General features: G+C 38.2%; 1 protein-coding gene across 2 annotated transcripts; it reads right to left on the minus strand.

Moving 5' to 3' along the window:
• Positions 1-6685: 6685 nt before the first annotated feature.
• On the minus strand, positions 6686-23712 carry LOC113051299 (B-cadherin). 2 transcript variants are annotated; one of them, XM_026214910.1, is made up of 16 exons: positions 23544-23712; positions 23285-23405; positions 20246-20493; positions 14588-14722; positions 14344-14499; positions 13972-14116; positions 13695-13867; positions 13484-13612; positions 13200-13385; positions 12873-13117; positions 12257-12402; positions 11959-12183; positions 11653-11859; positions 9059-9189; positions 8743-8886; positions 6686-7820 (listed from the first exon to the last, which is right to left on the minus strand). In XM_026214910.1, the coding sequence occupies exons 1-16, from the start codon at positions 23592-23594 to the stop codon at positions 7620-7622; spliced, it is 2643 nt and encodes an 880-aa protein (XP_026070695.1). In that variant the 5' UTR covers positions 23595-23712; the 3' UTR covers positions 6686-7619. The 2 variants fall into 2 exon arrangements, with proteins under 2 accessions (XP_026070695.1, XP_026070693.1); XM_026214908.1 differs by having other exon boundaries at positions 14588-14725.
• Between the last annotated feature and the right edge of the window lie 1654 nt (positions 23713-25366).

Consider the following 25366-nt stretch of genomic DNA (forward strand, 5'->3'; position numbering starts at 1 on the left):
AGTGCTTATTAAGTGAATTTACTCTACAGCAGATCACAGTGAGATTCCACGAGATCCCAACTGGATAATCTCAATCCATCACTAAACCTAGGCCATAGAATACTGCCCCATCCAGCTAGCGAAACCCCCAAATCAGGTTTCTCCTCAATCTGTAAGGTACTGCTATCCAAGCAAGGCTGACACACTAGATGTTATGACCCAGCAGCGCCCTCTACTCAGTAGGCCCTGTCATACCGCCTAACAGCAGTCAAGGCTTAAATCTCATCTCTCCTCTATCTCTCTCTCTGTGTTTTGATTCGTTGGTTTGTTGGTTTTTCATTTTGTTCTGTTTTGTTTGCCTAGAGACCTACACAAGACTACGCAGCTACAAAGATCTCACCAAGATCATTGGGCCTCTAGCCCGCAACCTCCTCATTCAGGTAAAGCAAGCATCTCCCACATGGAACAGGAAGCAGCAGCGCTGAAGGTCCAGGCTGAGGAGGCTCAGAGAAACCTGGTGCTTACTCAAAGTCAACTGGACCAGCTCACGTCAGAGACTCAGCACCAGCACAGGACGGCAGACAAAAAGGACCCAGACCTGCGGGAGGAAATATAGAGTTTCCAGAAAGCCTTAACTGATCTCCATCTAGGCACAACATGCCGAAAGTAGTGGGAAAAGGGCACCAGAGGGTAACCGAGTAAAAAACTTCAGCAAGCTGAGGCTCTCCTGAGGAGAAAATAGACGGAACTCAAAGAGAGAGATGCCAAGTCCAAGGCCTGCGAAGGCCACCTGCAAAGTTCTCTGGCTGAAATCAGTGCCCTGGGCCAACAAAGAGACGATCTAAAAGATGAACTTGACTTAAATACGGAATGAGCCAGGAATGGAAGACGACTTAACTGACTTAAACTTCAAAACTGTGTTCCTCCCATACATGTACCCAACAGTGAGTCACCACTTGTGGGATCTGGCTTGCCCATGGACTATGTCCACCCAACAACTGCGAGATTTAGCCCATAAGGCCTATGCCAAACAAACGACTGCTTCTGAAAAATGGAGAAAAAAAAACCCTATCCTGTTCGGTACTTGCTCTAGAGGTATATGTGAGGATTTCCAGTCAGGATTTAGAACGTATCATAGCACTGAGACTGCTCTCCTTAGAGTTACAAATGACCTGCTCTTATCATCTGATTGTGGTTGTATCTCTCCATTAGTTTTATTGAATCTTAGTATTGCGTTTGACACAATTGACTACAACATTCTTTTGCATAGACTTGAACACTTTGTTGGCATTAATGGAAGTGCATTAGCATGGTTTAAATCATACTTATATGACCGCCATCAGTTCGTAGCAGTGAATGAAGATGTATCATATCGATCACAAGTGCAGTATGGAGTACCTCAAGGCTCAGTACTAGGGCCGCTACTCTTCACGCTTTATATGTTACCCTTGGGAGATATAATCAGGAAACATGGTGTTAGCTTTCACTGTTATGCTGATGATACTCAGCTCTATATTTCTTCGCGGCACTGTGAAATACACCAATTTGAAAAACTAATGGAATGCATAGTCGATATAAAAACTGGATGACGAATAATTTCTTACTGCTAAATTCTGAAAAAACAGAGGTGTTAATTATAGGACCTAAAAACGCTACATGTAATAACCTAGAACACTGTCTAAGACTTGATGGCTGCTCTGTCAATTTTTCGTCATCAGTTAGGAACCTAGGTGTGCTATTTGATCGCAATCTTTCCTCAAAAAGCCACGTTTCTAGCATTTGTAAAACTGCATTTTTCCATCTCAAATATATATCTAAATTATGGCCTATACTCTCAATGTCAAATGCAGAAATGTTAATCCATGCATTTATGACCTCAAGGTTAGATTATTGTAATGCTTTATTGGGTGGTTGTTCTGCACTCTTAGTAAACAAACTACAGCTAGTCCAAAATGCAGCAGCAAGAGTTCTTACTAGAACCAGCAAGTATGACCATATTAGCCCGGTCCTGTCAACACTGCACTGGCTCCCAAATCAAACATTGTATAGATTTTAAAATATTGCTTATTACTTATAAAGCCCTGAATGGTTTAGCACCTCAGTATTTGAATGAGCTCCTTTTACATTATAATCCTCTACGTCCGCTACGTTCTCAAAACTCGGACAATTTGATAATACCTAGAATATCAAAAACAATGGTGGGCGGCAGATCCTTTTCCTATTTGTCGCCTAAACTCTGGAATTACCTACCTAACATTGTTCGAGAGGCAGACACACATTTTTTAGTTTATATCTAGATTAAAGACCCATCTCTTTAACCTGGCTTACACATAACATACTAATATGCTTTTAATATTCAAATGCGTAAAAGGATTTTTAGGCTGCATTAATTAGGTAAGCCGGAACCGGAAACACTTCACATAACACCCTATGTACTTGCTACATCATTAGAAGAATGGCATCTACGCTAATATTTGTCTGTTTCTCAATTATTCCGAGGTCACCGTAGCCACCAAATCCAGTCTGTATCCAGATCAGAGGGTCACTGCAGTCACCCGGATGCAGTACGTATCCAGACCAGATGGTGGATCAGCACCTAGAAAGAACATCTACAACCCTGAAAGACAGTGGAGACCAGGACAACTTGAGCCCCAGATACAGATCCCCTGTAAAGACCTTGTCTCAGATGACCACCAGGACAAGACCACAGGAAACAGATGATTCTTCTGCACAATCTGACTTTGCTGCAGCCTGGAATTGAACTACTGGTTTCGTCTGGTCAGAGGATAACTGGCCCCCCAACTGAGCCTAGCTTCTCCCAAGGTTTTTTCTCCATTCTGTCACTGATGGAGTTTCGGTTCCTTGCCGCTGTCACCTCTGGCTTGCTTAGTTGGGGTCACTTCATCTACAGCGATATCGTTGACTTGATCGCAAATGATTGCAAATGATTTAAACTGAACTGAGATGACATCACTGAATTCAATGATGAACTGCCTTTAACTGTCACTTTGCATTATTGACACACTGTTTTCCTAATTAATGTTGTTCAGTTGATTTGATGCAATCCTTTTTGTTTAAAGTGCGATATAAATAAAGGTGACTTGACTATTGTTGGGTTATTTTAGACTGAAAAAAAAACCCTGTTTTGATATTTTAAAAAAATGCTACTTTTGTATGAATTGTATGAAACTTGCCAACGTTTATGGAAGCCACTATGTGAAAAAATAAATATATGAGTTAAAATTAGCTGTTCAAATTTTCATAAAAGGTTGTAACACTTTTGTTGTTTGTGGCCATTGGAAATGAATGGGAAATATGAAGATAAAATTAACTAGTGTGACTAACATAAAGCATATTTTTCAAATACTTAAAATAATATCAATCATTTAGCCACAATTGAGTAAAAACACAGACACCAAGGAAGGGATGACTATCTAAGACTACAAGAGTACAAAACAGACACACACACACAACACTATTACACACAAATGAATGGATGTGGCTGTTACAGTATGGCACAACTGAGCCAGAAGACTCAAATAAGAGGTTAAAAACAGATTGATTAACCTCTGATAAAGCATTCCTGTCCATATTTGTTATACTTTTGTTTAATTTTGACGTTATGCGTTATAAAATGTATTTTATATATATATATATATATATATATATATATATATATATATATATATATATATATAAACCTTTAAAAAAAGTTGTCTTTGAGAATGCCAAAATATAAATATAAATCCACAACTTAATAAAAATATGTATTTTTGTCTAAAAACAACTAGAGACCATAGCATTTCAGAAGTTTTTTTTTTCACCAGATGGAAATAATCTGTCTTCATAATTTGCATTTTCAAGGCATTGTTTCTATTTTAACATGAAATACTGCCAATTGAAAAGAAATAGAAAACTATTAAATTTTTTAATCATTATTTTCATTGGGGATAATGTTTGGTCATACCGCATAAATATTAAATAGAACCATGACATTCTCTCAAAATACAAAAGAAAAAAAGTATAAACAATATTAGCAAACAAAAATATATTTCATTGATTTCACTGAAAATAAAAATAAAAAGTTTCATTTTAGGTGTTCAGTCACTTTTGACCATGAAAAACACAAGTGTGACTCCCAAATAAACAGCACCAGAGCGTTAAATTAATAAATAACAAGCCCAAACAAACAAACAAGCAAAATGTTTTAAACTAATGTATATAAATAACAACTGAATCAGGAGACAGATTACTTGTTACTTTTCTCAGGCTAATTTAAACTTGGAGTTTATCTTATTTTTAAATCTCATTTGATATTTATTTCGTGTCATTGTATAGTTCCAACAACAAACACTTCACTTAAAATCTTAATTTTAATGCAAATTACATTTAAAGACTAATTTAAAGACTAATATGTTCAACTTGCACTTTTTTCTGTTGCATAGGGGCGACAAGGTAGCCTTGTAACACATTTATATTAACATCTGTTAAATCTGTTTTTCTGTGCTGTCTCAAACTTTTATAACCTTCTCATATTTGCTACAAATTAACAAATGCAATATCCCAGAACCTTTTGATTAATGTCAAGCACAAAGTACTGTACAACCTTTGGTTCTCATATGAAAGAGCGTTTTGAATTTTGTTCAGTGTAAAACTGCAAATAAAACTGGAAACAAATATATATTTTTTGTGTGTGGGGTTTATCTATACACCCATCACTCATTCGTTATATTTTGACCTTCAGGAGGGTGGTGCTCATGTGCGATAGTGATTTCACACTGTAGCTCATTTCTAATTGGTAATTTACTGTGTTACAGCCTTGTATTTCTCAAACAGCTCTCTGTTCATTAGTCAGTGCTGAATAAATCATGATTCAGTTTAAGATTTCTCATCTTGTAATTATTTGTGAAATTTACTATTAATTTCTAAGTGAAAATTGTTTCAAAGGAAACTCTAAACTTATAGAGTAAATAAAACTATAAATAAATAACTTATTTTATTTCTTTCTTTGTGTACATTAAAATATAGCATTGCATTTCAAGTCTTGACCAAGCTGGTGGTCAAAGCATCATAGTTTCACACAGGCCACTATGACATATTAGCAGTTGATAAATTGCACTATTCAGCTGAGGGCACTAGAAGGGGTCAGAGTGTCGGCGAGTAGTTGTGATCCTTCTTGCCTTGGATTAAAACAGTATAGACCAGAGTATGTGAGCGGAGTGGAGCGGCAACAATTTCCCCTCCGCGCTCAGAACATTTAATAATCACTCCACTCCAGCTCCGCTCCAGCTCTGCTCCGGGTTCACAATTTCCCGCTCCCGCTCCACTCTGCGCTCAGTGATACCAGAAACACCGCTCCGCCTTCGCTCCGTGGCTAAAGTATTTCAGTATGTTTGAAATGTTGTGTTCATAACGCATCCTATATTAAAATAATAATAAAAAAATAACAGGAGAGTTTCAAAGTGGTTTAGGCTATTGTGTGCAAACTTTTTTTTCCTACCACATGCCAAACTAATAACATGGATGTCAGCATTAATATAATTACTGTATTCTGCTGTGCAAATTTTTTTTGTGATGACAGTAACAGTACATTTTTATTTTATCTACAGATCAATGCTTTTCTTACAGATTTCTGCTCATTCAAAATCAGATACAGATGAAGTAACACTGTAAGATTACATTTCTTTGAATGCATTATTGGGAAAGCGATTGCGTGTGAATGTGCTGTAACTGTTTAAATCATGCTTCGACTATTGTCGTCACTGTTACCTTCTGATTTGAGAGATCCATCTGTATCAAGCTAGAGTTAAATATGTTTAACGTGAATACTTGCTAAATATGCAGTTATATTACGGGCTGTTGGCATGAATTGTACTCGTGATGGAGCGGTGGTGGAGCGCTCTTGGAGCGAGTGAAAACCACAACGCTCCGACTTTTAAAAAATCCGCTCCTCGCTCCTGTCAAAATCACACCGCTCCACTCCACGCTCTGCTTCCACTCCGCTCACATACTCTGGTATAGACACATTCTCTTCCAGGCATATTTGGAGCATATTCGTAACATCTCTATTTGCAGAGCTTAACAATTTTTTTGCTACATATCAGAACTATATTCTTTGGTTTTACTCATTTGTGAGTGATGATTCATGGAATTTGTCCTTTTTGTTGACTTATATTTATACTCCTGTGAAAGAGCCATGGCTGGACAATTTAATGTTCCTAGTCACTGATGTGCAATAAAAACATTTCATAATTTCCCCACCACTTTCATTTGTTTTACTTTAATAAAAGGATGGATTTTTTTGTGAATTTATACAAATTTAAATGGACAAACAATGCAGATAAATTTTTACAGCTTTCTTTGCATATATTTACCAAGGGGGCAATAACTCTGAAAACTGTATATAGGTATAGTGAGACTAAATTGAAGTTACACTGCCTTGAAATCATTGAAGAGAATGTAATAACTAGCTTTACAAGGCTATGCTGCAGAAAATCCCAAATTCGAATACCTCCATCTCAGTATGAAAAACGTGCTTCTAACACTAAAACTGGAATCATGCGTTTTTTCTTGTTCGATACACAGTTTTAGTTACATCTTATCTGGTATCCTTTTACAGAATAATTACAGAGTAACAATAATTTTAAAAGTTGGTCAAAACTAAGATTATTCCATGTTTGAGTATAGTGTAAGATGTAAACGAACAAAAAGAGTAAAAGTAATTTAATAAAATATGCATTGTAAAACAATGGCTGAATCAGTCAACATTCTTGCAACTGAGGCAAAGAAAAATAAAATGGATAGAAATAAGACATCTAAAAATATCATACAAAAGGTTTTTGAAAAATCAGTGCTTTTAAATTTACTGTATCATTCATTCATCAGATCAATCTTTGAGCCAAAGTTAACAAAAAGGTAGCAAAACATTGAAAGAATAATAATTTTTCAGAGAGCATTACATTAAATACACAGTTTAACTGCTTTGGACACACATCGTAAGCCATATTATAGCTTTTTACCTACTGAGCAATCAGAGCAAATATTTTCTTTTCAGTTGGGAGCTTCATTTAAAAAAGGGGACGAGGAGGAGAGAGAGGAAAAAAGGCATGTTCCTCCTAAGACTGCACCCATAAAAAGAACACTTCAAGCTCTTCACTTCAAGTAAAATAATATTTTTGTTAAGGACGATGCCAGAACAGTGCAATTATTTCAGTTCCAACTTTAAACATAGTATGGAATCAATAAATAGAAGTACAACATTGTCATGTTTTTGCACTTTTAACCTGTTAAACTGAACCCCCGTTATGGGCTCACAGCTGAAAGTGCTCTACCTAACTTACAATTGTAATAGTTTCCTACTTCAGTGTGTTACAAATATAATTGTGGTGTCTTTAGAAAGAAGACCCTTTGGCCTTCACTTTTAATCAACCAGATTTAGAAATGCTCAAAAATATTAAAAGTTATAGACACTGAAGTGCCTTGAATTTTTTTTTTTTTTACCACTCTTAAATATTTTTTTATTTGAAATAACAATACATGAAATGAGTCCTGGAGCAATCTAGAAAAGTAATGGGTTGAAAGCCACATGTCTCATGAGTTTATATTTCAAATCTGAATAAAATATCATGAAAAATGGGGTCTTAATCCTCTCCTCCAAACATGTCTGACAGCTTCTTAAAGCGTGGGCCCCACTCACTGAGGAAGTCATAGTCTTGGTCCTGTCCTGAGCTGGAAGAGTTGAGGGAGCTGAGTGAACCCACATCAGAGTCTCCTTCATGATCAAACACCAGGAGGGAGTCGTATGGGGGAGCTGTGGGATCGTTATCTGCAGCCTTCAGATTCTGTGGTACAAAGACTTGTGTTATTGCCATACATACACCTTGTTATAAAAAAATATATGAAACAGATTCTAAAGGATTAGTTCACTTCCAGGACAATTCCGATAATTTACACCCCCCCACCCCATGTCATCCAAGATGTTTATGTCTGTGTTTCTTCAGTCAAAAAGAAATTAAGGTTTTTGAGGCAAATGTTCCAGGATTTTTCTGCATATAACGGACTTCAATGGTGCTCAACGGATTGAAGGTTCAAACTGGCACAATCTACATGATCCCAGCTGAGGAATAAGGGTCTTGTCTAGCAAAATTAGTAAGTAATATATAAATGCATATATAAACACACTTTTTAAATTGCAAATGCTTGTCTTGCACTAGCTCAACCTGACAGATTACATAATCACATAGCATGATGTAGGTGGAAGCACCAACCCAGTGTTTGTGAAGCGAACGTGCAAAAGTCAAACACCCTTTACAATACAGGTTAAACTATGTCTGACAATTTTTAAGTAGGAAAAAATTTGTTTTTCTTCCTAGCTACCTAAGTACACAGATGAAGAGCTAACCTAGTGTGATGTTTCCAATGTGACTACGTAATGCGTGAAGACACGCATGAGCAAGCAGAGCTAGAGCAAGATGAGCATTTGCAGTAAAAAATAAAATAAAAATTTAGAAAATGACTGATAATTTCGCTAGATAAGACCCTTACTTCATCGAGGCTGCACTGAAATGGCAATTTTAACCTTCAGTACATTGCACACCATTGAAGTCCATTATATGGAGAAAAGTCCTGGAATGTTTTCCTCAAAAACGTAATTTCTGAAGACAGACATAAACATTAATGATGACATGGGGGTAATAAGTAAATTATTGGGAAATATTTATTCTGAAGTGAATCAATCCTTTAAGACAGTAACAGATCACTTACATCATCAATGAATTTCCCAATCTCCTCAGGATTGCCTGGCCGTGGTCTATACTGAGGTGCTGACAGGAAAGTGGGCACCACATCATTTCGGAACACTTCAGGTCTGTTGTCCAAGCCACGATGCAACACACTCAAATCATAATCCTGTGCAGAAAGGGTGTCTAATATGAAAGAACTGCAAAGACTAATCTAACTGCTACAAAGCATGCAGAAGGTCAGTATATAGTCTCAAACAACATTACCCTCACATCATCAAGCTATCAACATTAAGTCAATGCAAAGTACTACAAAAACTGTTTCTCAAATTACAACCAACCTGATCGTCTTCTCCACCACCTTCCTCATCATAATAGTAGATATTGTCTCTTAAATCATCTTCAGGAAGGAGGGGTTCTTTTTCGGTACTCCTTTTCCTCCTCAGGAACAAAAGCAGAAGAAGAACGAGCACTGTGGTACAAGGAACGCATAACTTTCAACAGCACACTTAAAAGAAAATTCAGTAGTAATAAGGAATAAACAAAAGGAACAAAGATAGAAAATCTGACTGATCTTGATCTTAAGGAATGAGTTTAGTTCAAACATTGAAAATGTTTGGAATAGCATTTTAACACATGACTCCATTTCTGCAGTATAGTTTATATACACCAACCATCTGTATGTACACAACACCTGGGAGACTAGCTATAGGTGCATCTCAAATTAGAATGTCGTGTAAAAGTTAATTTCAGTAATTAAACTCAAATTGTAAAACTCGTGTATTAAATAAATGCAACGCACACAGACTGAAGTACAGTAGTTTAAGTCTTTGGTTCTTTTAATTGTGATGATTTTGGCTCACATTTAACCAAAACCCACCAATTCACAATCTCAAAAAATTAGAATACTTCATAAGACCAATAATATATATATTAAAAAAAAATAAAAAAATAAAAAGTTTAAATATAATAATAATTCACTGTACATGTACTCAATAGTTAGTAGGGGCTCTTTTTGCTTTAATCACTACCTCAATTCAGCGTGGCTTTGATGTGATCAGTTTGTGGCACTGCTGAGGTGGTATGGAAGCCCAGGCTTCTTTGACAATGGTTTTCACCTCAGTATTTGAACAAGCTCTTGGTCTCTTGTTTCTCATTGTCCTCTTGACAATACTCCATAGATTTTTTATGGGGTTTGGGTCTGGTGAGTTTGCTGGCCGGTCAAGCACAGCAACACAATGGTCATTTAACCAACTTTTGGAGCGTTTGGCAGTTTGGGCAGGTGCCAAATCCTGCTGGAAAATGAAATCAGCATCTACAAAAAAGCTGGTCAACAGAAGGAAGCATGAAGTGCTCCAAAACTGCTTAATAAACGGGTGCAGTGACTTTCAAAAAACACAATGGACCAACACCAGCAGATGGCATTTAATAATAATTATTCATTACATTTATATAGCGCTTTTCTAGGCACTCAAAGCGCTTACATTGTCAGGGGGGTATCTCCTCATCCACCACCAGTGTGCAGCATCCACCTGGATGATGCGACGGCAGCCATATTGCGCCTGAACGCCCACCACACACCAGCTTATTGGTGGAGAGGAGACAGAGAGATGAAGCCAATCAGCAGATATGGGGACTGTTAGGAGGCCATGATGGTCATAGGCTAATGGGCGAATTTAGCCAGGATGTCGAGGTCACACCTCTACTCTTTTCGAAAGACATCCTGCGATTTTTAATGACCACAGAGAGTCAGGACCTCGGTTTAACGGCTCATCCGAAGGACAGTGCTTGTTGACAGTATAGTGTCCCCATCACTACACTGGGGCGCTAGGACCCACACAGACCACAGGGTGAGCACCCCCTGCTGGCCTCACTAGCACCTCTTCCAGCAGCAACTTAGCTTTCTCAGGAGGTCTCCCATCTAGGTACTGACCAGGCTCAGCCCTGCTTAGCTTCAGTGGGAAACCGGTCTTGGGCTCCAGGGTGATATGGCTGCCGGCAATTTCATCCCAAACCATTTCATCCCAAATCATCACATACTGTGGAAACTTAACACTGGACTTCAAGCAACTTGGGCTATGAGCTTTTCCACCCTTCCTCCAGACTCTAGGACGTTGGTTTCCAAATAAAATACAAAACTTGGACCACTCGGCAACAGTCCAGTTCTTCTTCTCCTTAGCCCAGGTAAGACACCTCTGATGCTGTCTTTGGTTCAGCAAATTGTTTAACACGTCTGTGTGTGGTGGCTCTTGATGCCTTGACCCCAGCCTTAGTCCATTCCTTGTGTAGTTCACTCAAATTCTAGAACAGATTTTGCTTGACAATCCTCATAATGCTGCAGTTATTTAGTTTGGTTGTGCATCTTTTTCTTCCACACTTTTTCCTTCCACTCAACTATCTGTTAACATGCTTGGATACAGCACTCTTTGAACAGCAAGTTTCTTTGGCAATGAATGTTTGTGGCTTACCCTCCTTGTGATGGGTGTCAATGATTGTCTTCTGAACAAACTGTCAGATCAGGAGTCTTCCCCATGATTGGCTTAGCCTTGTCAACCAAACTGAGAGAACATTTTAAAGACTCAGGAAGCCTTTGAAAGTGTTTTGAGTTGATTAGCTGAATGGCATGTCACCATATTCTAATTTGTGTGGATAAGTGGGTTTTTGTTAAATATGAGCCAAAATAATCACAATTAAAAGAACCAAAGACTTAAACTACTTCAGTCTATGTGCATTACATTATTTTCCATTACATTCTAATTTATTGAGATGCACATATACATTTGCTTAAATGAACATTATAGAGAGCACACAGTTATGGTATGCCCACTGCATTGACGATGACAACCAAATAAACCAGCTACAATTCATTTCTTTAGCCTCATTTGATTTGACTTCAAAGATTAGGACACAAAAACGCATGAGAGAAACTACATACGCAGGAGAACCAAGATTGCTGCTGGGATTCCAAGAGCTCCAGATAATGCCACCCCCCCAATACATTGCACTTCATCTCCTTTGCAGTCACACACAGTTGCGTGAATGTAGCTGTCCTGATATAGCCTGTGTAGATCATAAACTCTCAGAACTACATTATAGTCCCCTTGCTCCAAAGTAGACTTGAGTTGCAGAAAAACACCAGTTGCTAAAATGGGCAAATTGTAATAGTTAGACGTGTCAACCAGGCAGCTGTTTTAATGTGAAAGAATGAGTTGAATTTCTTAAAACACTTGGAATTGCTCACATGTGTCACTCATCGAGGTGGACCAGTTTTTACTGGTTTCTCCTTGGGTCTCGACGCTAAAGGGTGCACCAAAAGGAGGTCCATCTTTGTCCGTTATAGATAGAAGAATTGGAGATGATCCACGATTACACATTTTTATATTCCCTTCATTAATAATAGGAGCGTTGTCATTTACATTCTCCAATTCAATTACCAAGGTTCCTGTGCCGGTCGCTGGAGATGTTGCTGCACACAAGCACAAACATATTAGAAAAAGGCTATTTTGAAAGAATTCCATCCACCTAAAAAAAAAAATTACCATCATCATCCATGGCCAATATGATAGCTCTGTATTTGCCATCTTTGACATAGGCAGATTCTCGATCCATAAGGTTCCTCACTTTAATCTCTCCAGTCTCTGGAGACACACTTAGCCAGCCAGCATCGTCAACATCCATTTTATACCTGAAAAAATACACACAAAAAAACAAACACAGGTTAAACCTAGAAATGTTTATCAAGAACAACTTAATGTTGGTTTAATGAGCCTTTTTGAACTACTGAAATTTTTTGATAGTGGGCAGAATATTGGCCTTGCTAGGGAGCTGCTAGACAATTGCTAAGGTGGTTCTCAGTAGTTATACTAGTGAAGTGAGGCTAGGCTAGGTTAAGGTTAAATAAAAATACGTTTTTTGAAATTACGAACAGTATATCAAATGCTGTATCTATTGGAGTTATAGTTTTGTTAACTATAAGACCTGGGAGCCTCTATATAAATCAGTCAGAATATATATATATATATATATATATATATATATATATATATATATATATATATATATATATATATATATATATATATATATATATATATATATATATATACACACACACACACACACACACACACACACACACACACATATATTTCTTACGTTATCTTCTGTGATCTTCCGGTATCTGGATCAGTGGCTGTATAAGGAACCAAAACAGTATCAACTGGTGTATCTTCAGGTTTGAAAATAACCTTCTCCTTTGGATTAAACTCGGGAGGCTCATTTACATCTTGTACATTGACAGTGACTGTGGCAGTGGAAGTGGGCAAAGAACCAACAAAAGGAACAACATTCTCAACAACCACAGACAGAACGTATTGCTTGGTCTTCTCAAAGTCCAGGGGCTAAATAGAAAAGAAAGTGTCTTTTACTAAGGCATGTCATCACAATTAATTCACTGGACAGACATAAGGGCAATACAAGTACCTTTACAGTGGTGAGGATGCCCTCCAGCTGGCTGGGTCCAGTACTGACATTGAAAAACCCACCCTTGTCACCAGTAATAATCCGATACTTGGTTGACCAGGCAGGTGACCCAACTTCATCTCCATCAGTAACTGTAAGTTTGGCCACTATAGCCCCAAATTCATTCTCCGGGACGGATACGGTGTGCTAAAAATAAGGAGATGTATGGTATGCATTAAGTATTAAGGAGTTCAAACACCTATAAATGGTATAGTAGAACATTCTAATACATAAATATACATTACCAAATTATGATCAAACTCTGGTGGGTTATCATTGCTGTCAGTAATTGTAATAACGGCTGTGCCAGTGGTTGCTAATCCTTCTCCTTCCATGTCAGCAGCCACAATTAACAAAGTATATCTGGGCCATTGCTGAAAAGGAAGATAACTGATGAGTTTGTTTACATCAAGTCATTTTATCACCACTTTGAGAGTAATTAATGTCACTTCTCACCTCTCGGTCTATGCCTGGTTCTTGGACTTGTATGGTTCCAGATAAAATGTTGATATAAAACATGTTCGGTTTTGGAAATTGTGGCTCTTGACTGACAATCGAATATCTTACTATACCATTGTACGTGTTTGGGTCATCTGCATCAGTGGCTGTGACGGTCATAAACTCATAACCTTTGGTGAGAGAATATGGATTAATTAGGTGGTAAAAGCTGCAGAGGCAAGCCATTTCATTGAGCTGAAAGCCATTTTATTGAGAAACCACACAATACACCTACCTTTTCCAGCAGCTTCATGAACATGTCCATTAAAAGGATTTTGAGTAAACACAGGCTTATTATCATTTTGGTCCATCACGTTGATGACAATTTCCAATGGTTTTTCTTCTATATTACTCACATCAGCTCTAGCATAAGCTATAAGCTAAAGAAATTACAATAAATTTGGGCATGTTACTGAATGAGTCTCTTTAAAGAAATTTAGATATGTACATTTAAAATGCAAGGTGTCATGCAAACACATGAAAATAAATCAGATTAAAAGAAGACAGTTTTCAAAGAATAAAGAGTGATCAGACAGTTCAATGCTTAAATATACCAATAACTAAATGTTGATTTTAAATGTTTAAGAGACTAAAAAAGATCACTTACTCCGTATGAAGCTTTTTTTTCCCTGTCAAGTGGTTGAGTCACAAAGAGATTCCCTGATAATTTATCAATAATGAAAATTCCCTTTGGGTTCTCATTCGCCCCTTCACCTGTGATGCTGTATTGCATTTGAGTTTCCTTGTCAAAATTTGACTTTATCTAAACACAGAAAGCAACAGTCAGTGACAAACAAACCTCTCTCACATCAGTCTAATTTTAAACATGTCCTTTAATGATTTCCACTCACCTGGACCAGCTTCATTGGGAACGGACCTCTGCTATTCTCTGGTACTTGGAATGGAGGTATAACCCAATCTCTCTTTGCTCTCTTTGCTCCCGTTGAAGATTTTGGAAAAGTCAGGACCTGATCAGAGGGCAATTCCTTCTAAAATTATTAGATAAATATTTTAGTAAAAGATGCTGAACAACAAAAAATGTATTTACAGTTAAAGGCAGAACACTTCAGTATTAGTGAACATGAAAAACATTTAGGCATTTGGTGATTTCTGTACTTGGCAAAGGCAACTTTTAACTTTTACAGTTTTAACTACTAAAATTGTTCTGGTAAAAACAGTATTAATATATGAGGAGCAAAATTTGTGGGCCGCAATACCCTTATGCGTTGTTAGGGACGTTTTCGTCCACTAGGGGGGTAAAGTTGAGTTGTATTTTGCTCACAACTTTCTCTGTGTTTGAGCAAATAGAATGGTTTTTGGTGACAACTTATTTTGAAATTTTTTAAAAAACTCAACCGTACACTGTGGGCAAATTTACTACCCTTTCATTATGTTTGTGGATGAAAACATCCTTATTTTCAATATAAAAAGTGGTTGTGGACTGGATATTTTTTTACCTTTTATCACAGTCTTGGGCATGTCAAAGATTAGTTACAACATTGGCTTGATGAATTGTAAGTATTTGTGCAGCATTAGATTTTAATTTTACATTTGTAACAATCATTTGTTGTTAGGGGCTGGTTTTGCCCCATTGACTTCCATTATAATTAAATTTTTTGATTGCAAAGTCATGATACCATATAATCATGCATTCTACATTATTGGTGGTTTTCCCTGTTGGGAAGAGGTAACATTTTTAATATTTATGGTTGATCACTAGGTGGGACCATTAACCCTTTAGATAGGACTGTGCAAAAAAAACGTAGTTTCTGGCTTGTATATGGAGCATAACAGCAACATCAAAAAGACTTGTACCAAAGGTTTAGAAATGATTGTGCAGCTGGAGAGTTAGATCCTGATTTTGTTGTGGCACCCTCATAATCCTCTCAAGCTTCCACTGAAGGGGAGGAGGGTTTATAAGATCCTGTATCAGAGTGGATTGGGAGAAACGGTAAAGTGTGGTTTTCCTCGTGGAGACAACTCACTTCCTTCAGCCTGCCAGAGACTTCAGGTGCTGTGCCCAAAAAGTTCAAGGCAGAACAACAGCAGACTGAGGCCATACAGTGCATTTTGCCCCGACGTGATCCTCTGGCTGCCCCCGTGCCTCAGCCTGCCCATCGTGTTGGCGCCCTCCTGCGTCATCCACATCAGCTCCGCCCTGTGCTGAGAGTTCTTCAAGGCTGGCACGTCAAGCCCCTCGCAGGAGAGCGGCGCCCCCCTGTCACTTCTGACTGTAAAGTCCTCTAAGAAGACGAGTAAGCGGCCTTGACATGGGCAACTCAGAGATGTGGGAGACTGCTCTTCAGGAGCTGGTGGAGACAGTGCCACTCCTTCCCCCGGAGGAGGGCCGGGTGGAGAATCCTCTGTTTATTTTTCTTTCTGTTCCACCGCTGTCCAACCGCCGGCGGCACCCACTTTTTCAATGAAAGAGCAGTTTCCCTTTCCTCCAAGTTGCAAGGCTCAGGGGTTGGCGATGAGTGACACACTGCCTCCTCATTCACACCCACGATGCCCCCTTTCGCCAGGGGTCAAGAGGTTGCGGTTTGGAAATTCAACACCTCTCCACGCGTTTCTGGCCAGTTCCTCCAGGAACACGGGGAGTGTGGCTGTGATGACTCAGAACGCAATGTTTTCCGGGCCATATGACAACTTCCCATCGCTGCACCACTGCGGGTATGTCGACTGTCCCTTTGGTGGTACGGAGTTTGTGAGCATGGCTTGCACTGGCCAACCCGTCATGCTGGCTCATTTGGATGGTCCGACTCGGTTACACGATTCCGTTCGCCCGGAGACCTCCCAACTTCAATGGCGTTCTCGAGACTTCGGTGGCAATCCGGGACACCTCTGTCTTGCACGAGGAGATTGCTGTCCTGCTGGCGAAGGATTCAATTGAGCCAGTCCCTCGAGCAGAGTCTGCAAGTCTTGAATCGGGACCTGCACAGGCTCCCATTCAAGATCTAAATGCAGAAATGCATTATCAAATGCGTTCAGCAATCGACCTAAAAGACACATACTTTTATGTCTCGATCCTCCCTTGCCACAGACCATTTTCTATGATGTGCATTCGAGAGTCAGGTGTGGCAGTACAAGGTCCTCCCCTTTGGGCTCTCCCTGTCCCCACGTGTCTTCACGAAGGTCGCGGAGGGCGCCCTTGCTAGGGCTGTGACGGTTGCCGTGACAAACGCATCACTGCGGTGGTTGGTTGCTACCGCGGTAGTGCACGTGAGTCATCTGCATTCATGTCACCCATCAGAGAGGGTCCGTTAGAGAGGGTGTATTTAACTTTCTTATTTAGGATACTCTCTTGTTTAACTGCATTATTTCTTTGATATTTATTTTAGTGTTTTGCAGGCAGCGTTCATTGACAGAAGTGCTCAAATATACACGAACTGACGAGTTAAATTGGATGTGTTAGATGAGTGAGACAGTGCTGGGCTGATTTCATAGACATGTGCATACATATAAATATATAAAAATCAGCCACCGTCACAGCCCTAGCCCTTGCCTCACTCTGGTAGGTGGCCCGAGAGGAGTTGTGTGATCACAGGGACTTGGTGCTCCGGCACCTCAGTCAGTTATGGTCAACCGAGAGAAAAACAAGCTTTCCCCTGTGCAGAGAATCTCGGTATGGAGTTAGACTCGTCGAGTATGATGGCACGTCTCACCAGCGAGCATGCCTAGTCAATGCTGAACTGCCTGAGTTCCTTCAGAGGCTGGACAGTGTTGCTTCATATGAGGCCACTTCAACACTGGTTGCACTCCCGAGTCCCAAGATGAGCAAAAAAGTTACAAATTTTACACATCAAGGCTGGAGACAACCCAGACAGAGTTGTATATGAAGCCTTGGATAAAGCTTTGGATCCATTTGGAAGTAGATGGACTGTAGATGCTTGTGAAGCTGCTTTCAGTGGGTTGAAGGTGAGACTTACCTAGGCTCCTGTGTTGGTCTTTGCTAATTCTCAGCTCCCGTACGACTTACATGTTGATGCCTGCTATGAAGGGTTGGGCGGGGTGCTGTATCAGACCAAGGACAGGGGTTGAGGCCTATAGCCTTTATCAGCAGAAGCTTGATGCCTTCTGAAAGAAACTATCCAGTCCACAAACTTGAGTTCTTGGCATTAAAGTGGGCTGTTGTTGACAAGCTACATGATTACCTGTACGGAGCAAAGTTTGAAGTGCAGACGGACAACAATCCGCTAACTTACAATCTGACCACAGCCAAACTGGATGCTGCGCGACATAGGTGGTTGGTGGCTCTTTCTGCCTACGACTTCAGTCTCAAGTACAGGCCTTGGAAGACAAAATATTGATGCCGATGCTCATCGTCCTCATGGGGAAGTGAACGACCAGGAGTGGACTAATATATCATGCTCTGGAGTGAGATCCCTGTGTAAGCTGCCAGTGCAAGACATGTCAAACTGCTTCACAACTGCCAGTAGGATTGTCATGTCATTGGGAGGATCTTTTAAATCAGTCCCCAAAGCTTACTGCAATTTAGCCACTCTGGATACTTCTATGATTCCAAAACTGAGTTCTGCAGATCTGTCATGGGCTCAGCAGGAGGATCCTTGTCTTGGAGAGATATGGAAGGCTCTTAAAGGAGGAGATTTGTCCAGGGTCAACAGGGAATCTCACAAGGACCTTCCCTTGATGATGAGAAAGTGGGTAAGATTAGTAATGGAGAATGGAGTGTTTCGATGCACTCAAGCCCCAGGCAAACCCAGTCGTAAGCAATTGTGCTTGCCCCGGCAGTTCCATGATGTAGTTCTCAGGTCACTTCATGATGATTCTGGACACTTGGGGTTTGACAAGACTTGTGGCTTGGTAAGAGAGATATTTTACTGGCCATGAATGAAGATGGAGGTGGAGAAGTACTGCCAAACATGTGCCAGATGTGTCCAGAGGAAGATCCTGCCAAAGAGAGTTGCACCATTGTTACACTTATCCAGTGAGGGACCTATGGTTCTTTTATATATAGATTTTTTGTCCATTGAGCCAGACTCCAAGAACATTGGCAATGTCTTAGTCATCACCGACCACTACACAAGGTATGCGCAAGCATTTCCAACTAAGGAACAGAAGGCGTCCACAGTTGCAAAAGTATTGTGGGAGAAGTATTTTATTCATTACAGACTGCCTAGATGTATGCACTCGAACCAGGGACGTGATTTCGAGAGCAGGCTCATTCAGGAATTGTTTGACCTGTTGGGAGTGGAGAAATCCTGTAGAATGCCAAACCATCCACAGGGTGATCCTCAACCCAAACGGTTTAACCGGACCCTGTTGGATATGTTGGGGACCCTGGATCCAGTCATTGCTCAAACTAAAGCTGTAAGTCCTGTTAGATACTGTTCTAGAGTCTTTTTGTGGATGAATGTGCCTGCAAGAAGGTTAAGTACCTATTCAGTTGACTTAAGTCCTAGACACTAATTAGAAGGTTAAGTACCTATTCAGTTGACTTAAGTCCTAGACACTAATTTGAGTGATTTGCTTATTAGACATGAGTCTATTGTGATATTATTCTGCTCATTTATTTGAAAAGTGTATGTGTCTAAATTTGTGAAAAGAGCTAAGTGCTCTGTTTCCTATGTGTGTATGAGGACTCTACTGCAAACAAAATCTACCTTCGGGTATAAATAAAGTAACTTGAACTTGAACATAACCTAAATAATAATCATATAACCGAATACTAATCATACTTTTAAATTGTTCCATTCACAATAAGCTCAAGCATAAACCTGCGCATTGTTGCTAGGGGATAAATGACAAATGAAAACAACGTGTGTTCTAAAACTGGCTGGAAATATCAAACGTGTTTGATATTCTCTGACTTGATGGAATCAAAGTCTGAAAAAAAAAAAAAAAAAACCTCAGTCTGTTCCATCATACACAACACAATTTTCTATGGAATCAGTCAAATCAAATCTGCAGACTGGCTCTGACCTTTGGCAACTAGCATCAACTTCTCCAGAGTGTAAATTTATGGAAAAATGGGGCAAAAATCATGTAGTGTAATTCAGGCATAAGAGAACATAAATAAGTTGACATCAATTTAATAAGAGGCTTCATGATGAGGCTAGTTTATTGGTTTTTGTCATTTGATTTTTGACACTTGTTATTTGATCTTTAAAAAGGTGGTTTAAAACAAAAAAAATTGTTTTAATAAAAGACGTGAAATTATTGGGAATAGGGGTGTGCTTAAAGGGTACAAAAATTTACCCATTAAGCACATGCAGACTGAAATCTTTTGTCATCTAAATTAAAATCTTATTGTGTGATAGCTACATTTTACTTAAATATAACTTATTGTACTGAAAACTATATATTGTTCACCAAAAATGCCTCAATGTAGATTTTCGTGAGCTTAATATGTTTATACTAATAGACTAAATAGAAATATCCATTTAAAGTACCACAGTAAAGTACCATACATAAAAACTGAAGTGTCCAGTAGAGGTCAGGCTTGCACTGTATTGCACAGTAGTTTCTTGCATGAAATGTGTTTGTACCTCTTGAGAGTAGATGTTAGTGAACGTATCCATGTGATGCCTCATATGATGGTGGATACGCTCAACTTTGACGGAAACAGTGTGCTTCTTGCCACTGTAGTCCCAGGCATGCACGGAAAACACCTTTTGGCCTTCGTGAAGAGTCACTTGCCTCTGCAGCATTACAGTCCCATCCGTATTCACATCAAACCACTTGTCAACGGACTGAAAGTGGGTTCTTTTTCTTCCATCGCAGTTATTGAAAATAACTGAGGCAGGTAAAGAAAAAAAAAAAGGCAATTTATGACACTTGCAGTGGTACAGCCTCACTTCTTCACAACACATTCAATAGATCAACTGTTTCAAACCAATAAACTAATAGATGTTGCTTTAAGCATGAGGGTGAAGCAACTTGCTAAATGTTTTTCCAGCCACAATATTGACTGTTTAAGTGATTCCTTCATTCATAATCAAAGGCATAATCAGCAATTTAACTGCCCTGTATTTGTTTGAAAGAACAAACCGGATTTGATTATGGGGTTTTGGAGTCTGACTAGCTAGGTCTATGTTTTCATCCATCCCGATGTTTGGGAATGCAGTCATGTGGGATAGTTATGGGAGGTGATTGTACCAAGTCATTTTGGTGATTGACTTTGGCTCAGGCATTTGAAAATAATTAAAATAACACTTGAGAAGGTGTGTGATGGGACTGGATAACTGCTCTAACAGTGCACCAATCACATATATTGAGGCAAACTCAGGGAGTTTTTTGGGCAGTTCTGTAAATGTGTTTATACATTATCACTGTTTATTTACGCTTCTTATTCGATTAAAAAAAAATTAAGCACAAATGTTTTTTGTTGTTGTTTTTTATGCACATTTCAATTCGGAGTTTAAGCAATATCCCAAAATTTGCATAATGTGGATGGAATCTTAGCTACTGATGGGCCTTTGAGGGTACCCAAGACAACAAGAAAATTTGGGAAGCACTGCATCCCCTGGCATAATACAGAACTTGCAATAAAAAGTCCAATGTTTCACATGTGGTATAGGCTAACAGGCATGCTTTATGTCCTACAACTTCAGAATAATGCTGACTGTGTCAATCCTTTTACCAAAACTACATAGCATAATTCATTTAAACAAACACCATCCTGCTATAATACAAAGGTTTCGCAACAGCAGACTGTACATCCATTAGTGGTTTGAAAGTGTTGAAACCAAAAAAAATTAAAATCACACACAATCTTTAAACCTGACTAAGGGGAAAAACAACAGATGTGACACTACTTGCAAAACAACTGCATTAAAATAGGACGGCAACTAACAATTATTTTCATAATATATTAGTTGGACGATTATTTTTTTGATTAATCGGATTAAAACCCCTATTTTCTTTATTTTAATTTTACTGACACTATTCCACATTCTGCTCAATGTCCTTAAAACAAATGTGAATGCTATGAAAACATACAGTGCTAAATTTATTAGACCACCTGTCAAGACAAAACAAATATTTTAGGAATCGGTCAAAAAAAAAAAAAAGTTTCTAAAAATGTAATTTTTGGACAAATAACAAACTGAAACAACTAAACAGCATTTATTCACATGATAAGAAAAATGGCCTCCTTTGCCTTTGATAACAGCTCACATGCGTGCTGGCATTGTTTCTGTACGTTTTGACTAAATGGTATCTGAATTAAAAAAACAAACACTATAAAAATACTTTTTTCTGCCTTTCTTTCACAGATAACAGCAATAATTATATTATTGGATTAAAAATGGCTTACTACTGTTACTAAAAAGCTTACGCATATTGGAGGTCTAGCCAATATAGAAAGCTAAATTTTTTTGGATAATTACTAATACCAACATACTGTTAGTTAAGAGCAGCAGTGGCACAAACCTTACAAAATTGGTTAAAAACCTTAAAGAAACTTGTTTTAATAAATTTGTAATCACTGTAGGCTATATAGTAAATACAGTTTAAACTCTAAATCAAAAATTCAAACAATAAAGATATACACAAATAAAATCACAGTAATGCTCTACAGGAACACACGTCTCGTGCACTCAGTCTCCTCTTACTGTAATTTCTTTATCCTGTAAAAGCGTTTCTAAAATTATAAATTAATAAGCATATTACAATGATTTCTGAAGAATGATTTTTGAAGAATCATGTGACACTGAAGAGTAAAGTATATTTAAACAGAAAATCATTATTTGAAATTCTGCTAACAGTAATACTGTGCAATATTACAGTTTTGCGTAATATTGCGTAATACCCCAACTTAGGTGACAAAAGGGGATTGTGTGTGGGGAAGAGTAATTTTTAGACTTCTGTTTTCTTTATCTCCCCTAAATGTTTGTTCCAGTCTATGCTTTGTTCAGTCAGTGATTTGTTTATAACAACATTGTGTAACAAGACATTATAAACTTATTTTACCTATAACCCATTAATTGCCATGTTAAGTTTCCGGTCTTAAAAATTCCCATAATTTTGCAACCCTAGTTTCAACACCTCCAAAGTCTCTGAAATACCATGAGTCAGTAAGCACTTAAACATTAATTTCAGACTTTGAATTAACTCCTGACCTCCCACCCTGACATATGGGAGATCTAAAATTGGTTTAACTTTTAACTTTAACTGTGTGGGTTCATCCAAAGATAAAATAGAAAACAACAATTTTGCACTTCCTCTGGTGTGATTTGCCACACCAGGAAAGACTACATTTAATTTACCTGCAACAGAAACCAGGGAATGAATTGACTTACGTTATTAATAATAAAGAAAGCGTAACGTTAACGGGTTAAAGCACAGAGAGTGTTTTACGAATTGAAATATTAATTTTATCAGGTCCAGTTAAATAAATGTCATACATTCGACAACATAGATGAAACACGAGCCACAACATCAAACTTAAGGTGAGACCAGATTTAACGTAGAAGTTAGCATGAAACATAACAAACAAACTTAACTAAAGCGGGTTGGAGTTTACTTTGCTTTGTTTAGAAATTTGAATACGTAAACATCTTTAATGAGATTTGAAAACATAATACCTCTTCCTAATCTTTTTCCCATGTGAAGGTGATCTCTGTGCACTTTAAAAACGAATACGTCCGACTCAAACCCAGGTGTACATGTCGACCCCTCCGCATATCCACACGGCGATACCGTTACCTGACCAGTCAAAACAAAACAAAAATGAGAGCGAGAAAAGAACAACAACAACACAACAGTTTGTAGACTTCATTGTCCCAAACTGCGCAACTATTTTCGGCATGTTACTCGACAATAAATACTATAATCTTAATTTACCTGACAAAGAATAATGGTAACTCCGAGGCGCACAATCCTTGCACACGCCATTCAACACGCTAAAAGTCTTGTAAATCCTTCTGCTTTTTAATCCTTCTAAGCCTTTAAAATATAATACAGCAATTCCTTCCTCCGTCTCAAGCAAAACTGAAGGAATGGTCTCCTGCAGGCAGTTTTCTGATGCAGCCAGGTGACCTCATCCATCCGGTAGGCCTTATTGCCATGTCCAAATATGGGTATTTATGACTTTAAGAAGCTCCTTTAACAGAGGTAATAAAATAAAATATAAAATAAATAAAAAATTGGTTTTTAGTTTTCGAAAATCCCCGGAGAGGTGAACAGCATGTAAAATATGGAAACTGTTTAAGTGTAGGAGACCAGTCGATTCTCAGAAAAAAATACAAATACAAATAATAACAAAATAAAAATTAAATATCTCTGTTTATGAATTATGAATATGTGTGGGGGACGGGGGAGTGGGCACATTTGACATCCCCACAAATGTCTCAAGCAAATCTACTCCCTCGATGTTCATGTCAAGTCAAGTCAGGTGAACTCATCAGTACAATTTAGTTTTAGCTTCTAGTCGCCTAAATCATATTGCACAATTTTCCATAGTATACTCATTTGATCGGTATTTCTTCTAATCCTGATGACTTCAAGGTCTAGTGATGAAATGATTATGACTCTCATAGTTATCCCTTCCTTGTAGACCCTTCCCCCCCGACAAGATCACAATAACCCCCCTAATAAGACCTAATGCTTGCTTTTTATTATTTTATATTATTGACATTCGTACTTCAACTCGGATATCCTAATTGGGAGAGAGAGAATTGAAAACAGCATATCTGCTAGTCGCCCATGTTTACTTCCTGTTCAGTTTGTTTTCAACAGATCTTGGTAAAAATAATAATAATAATAATAATAATAAAAATAATAACAGTTTCTGGAGAAAGTTTCTTAAGCTGCTCTATCTTTGTGCTTTTTTTCTCTCTCTCTTTTTGTAAACAAGATTAAATGGCTCCTCTATTATCATTGTAATTATTCGTCAGGAGAGAATATATCTCCGTTTCTGTTGTTTCCAAATGTGCACATTTACCCAAATAAATAATAATAATAATAAAAACAACCCCCTTATTTTATTTTTTAATTTTAGAAAATAAGTTTTGCAGGATGAATGTTCATGATATGTTTTTCTTCTGACATGCAATATTAGGTCACTAAACTGTACTGTAACTGTGAGAGTTTGGTTCTTCTCACAAAACTCAAAAATTATAATGTTATTCAGCTGACCTTTAAAACCTCTTACAAAGGAACACATTGTATTCTTCATCCTTGAAGAAACTGAGAGCTGTTGAACTAATTGTAATCAGTTCTTGCTTGGCATTGAAGCTGGCTTTAATGTGTCTCTTTGCCTTTGTTCTTTGTAATTGTTATAAAACACACAGTTTCAGTGTGTTTCTTCAGTGTACCATATGTAAATACATTAATCTGAGCACCAGGAAAGAAGACAATGAATATTTTGTTAATCATTTGTTTGGAGTCTGCTTATCTCTGGCCCAAGAGGACAGATATGAGAAAAGAAAACATTAAATTCGGGAGTAGAATGAGACGAATTCCTGCATACCGATCCCAGACTGAGCCAAAGGCTGTTTGAGTTGTGTATCTTTTAGAAAGGGAGAGATTTTGGTATGGGAAGCTTTTTTGTTTGAAAATACACAATTGCTTTGTCTTCACCCTTTCTGTTATTAGTTTGACTTAAGTTTGGTTACTAGTAGCTTTGGATTTGAATGTGTTCTTTATTTCCAACTTGATTTCAGTTT

This window comes from Carassius auratus, chromosome 32 (genome assembly GCF_003368295.1).
Source record: "Carassius auratus strain Wakin chromosome 32, ASM336829v1, whole genome shotgun sequence".
Classification (NCBI taxonomy): domain Eukaryota; kingdom Metazoa; phylum Chordata; class Actinopteri; order Cypriniformes; family Cyprinidae; genus Carassius; species Carassius auratus.

Excerpts from the sequence above, each read along its gene's own strand:
- LOC113051299 (XM_026214908.1), bottom strand. The coding sequence starts at position 23,594 with ATGGCGTGTGCAAGGATTGTGCGCCTCGGAGTTACCATTATTCTTTGT. Across the intron at positions 13,118-13,199 it reads GCATCCTCACCACTGTAAAG|CCCCTGGACTTTGAGAAGAC; the intron begins GTACTTGTATTG and ends TTTTCTATTTAG. Across the intron at positions 11,860-11,958 it reads CACCTCGATGAGTGACACAT|CAACTGGTGTTTTTCTGCAA; the intron begins GTGAGCAATTCC and ends TGCCCATTTTAG.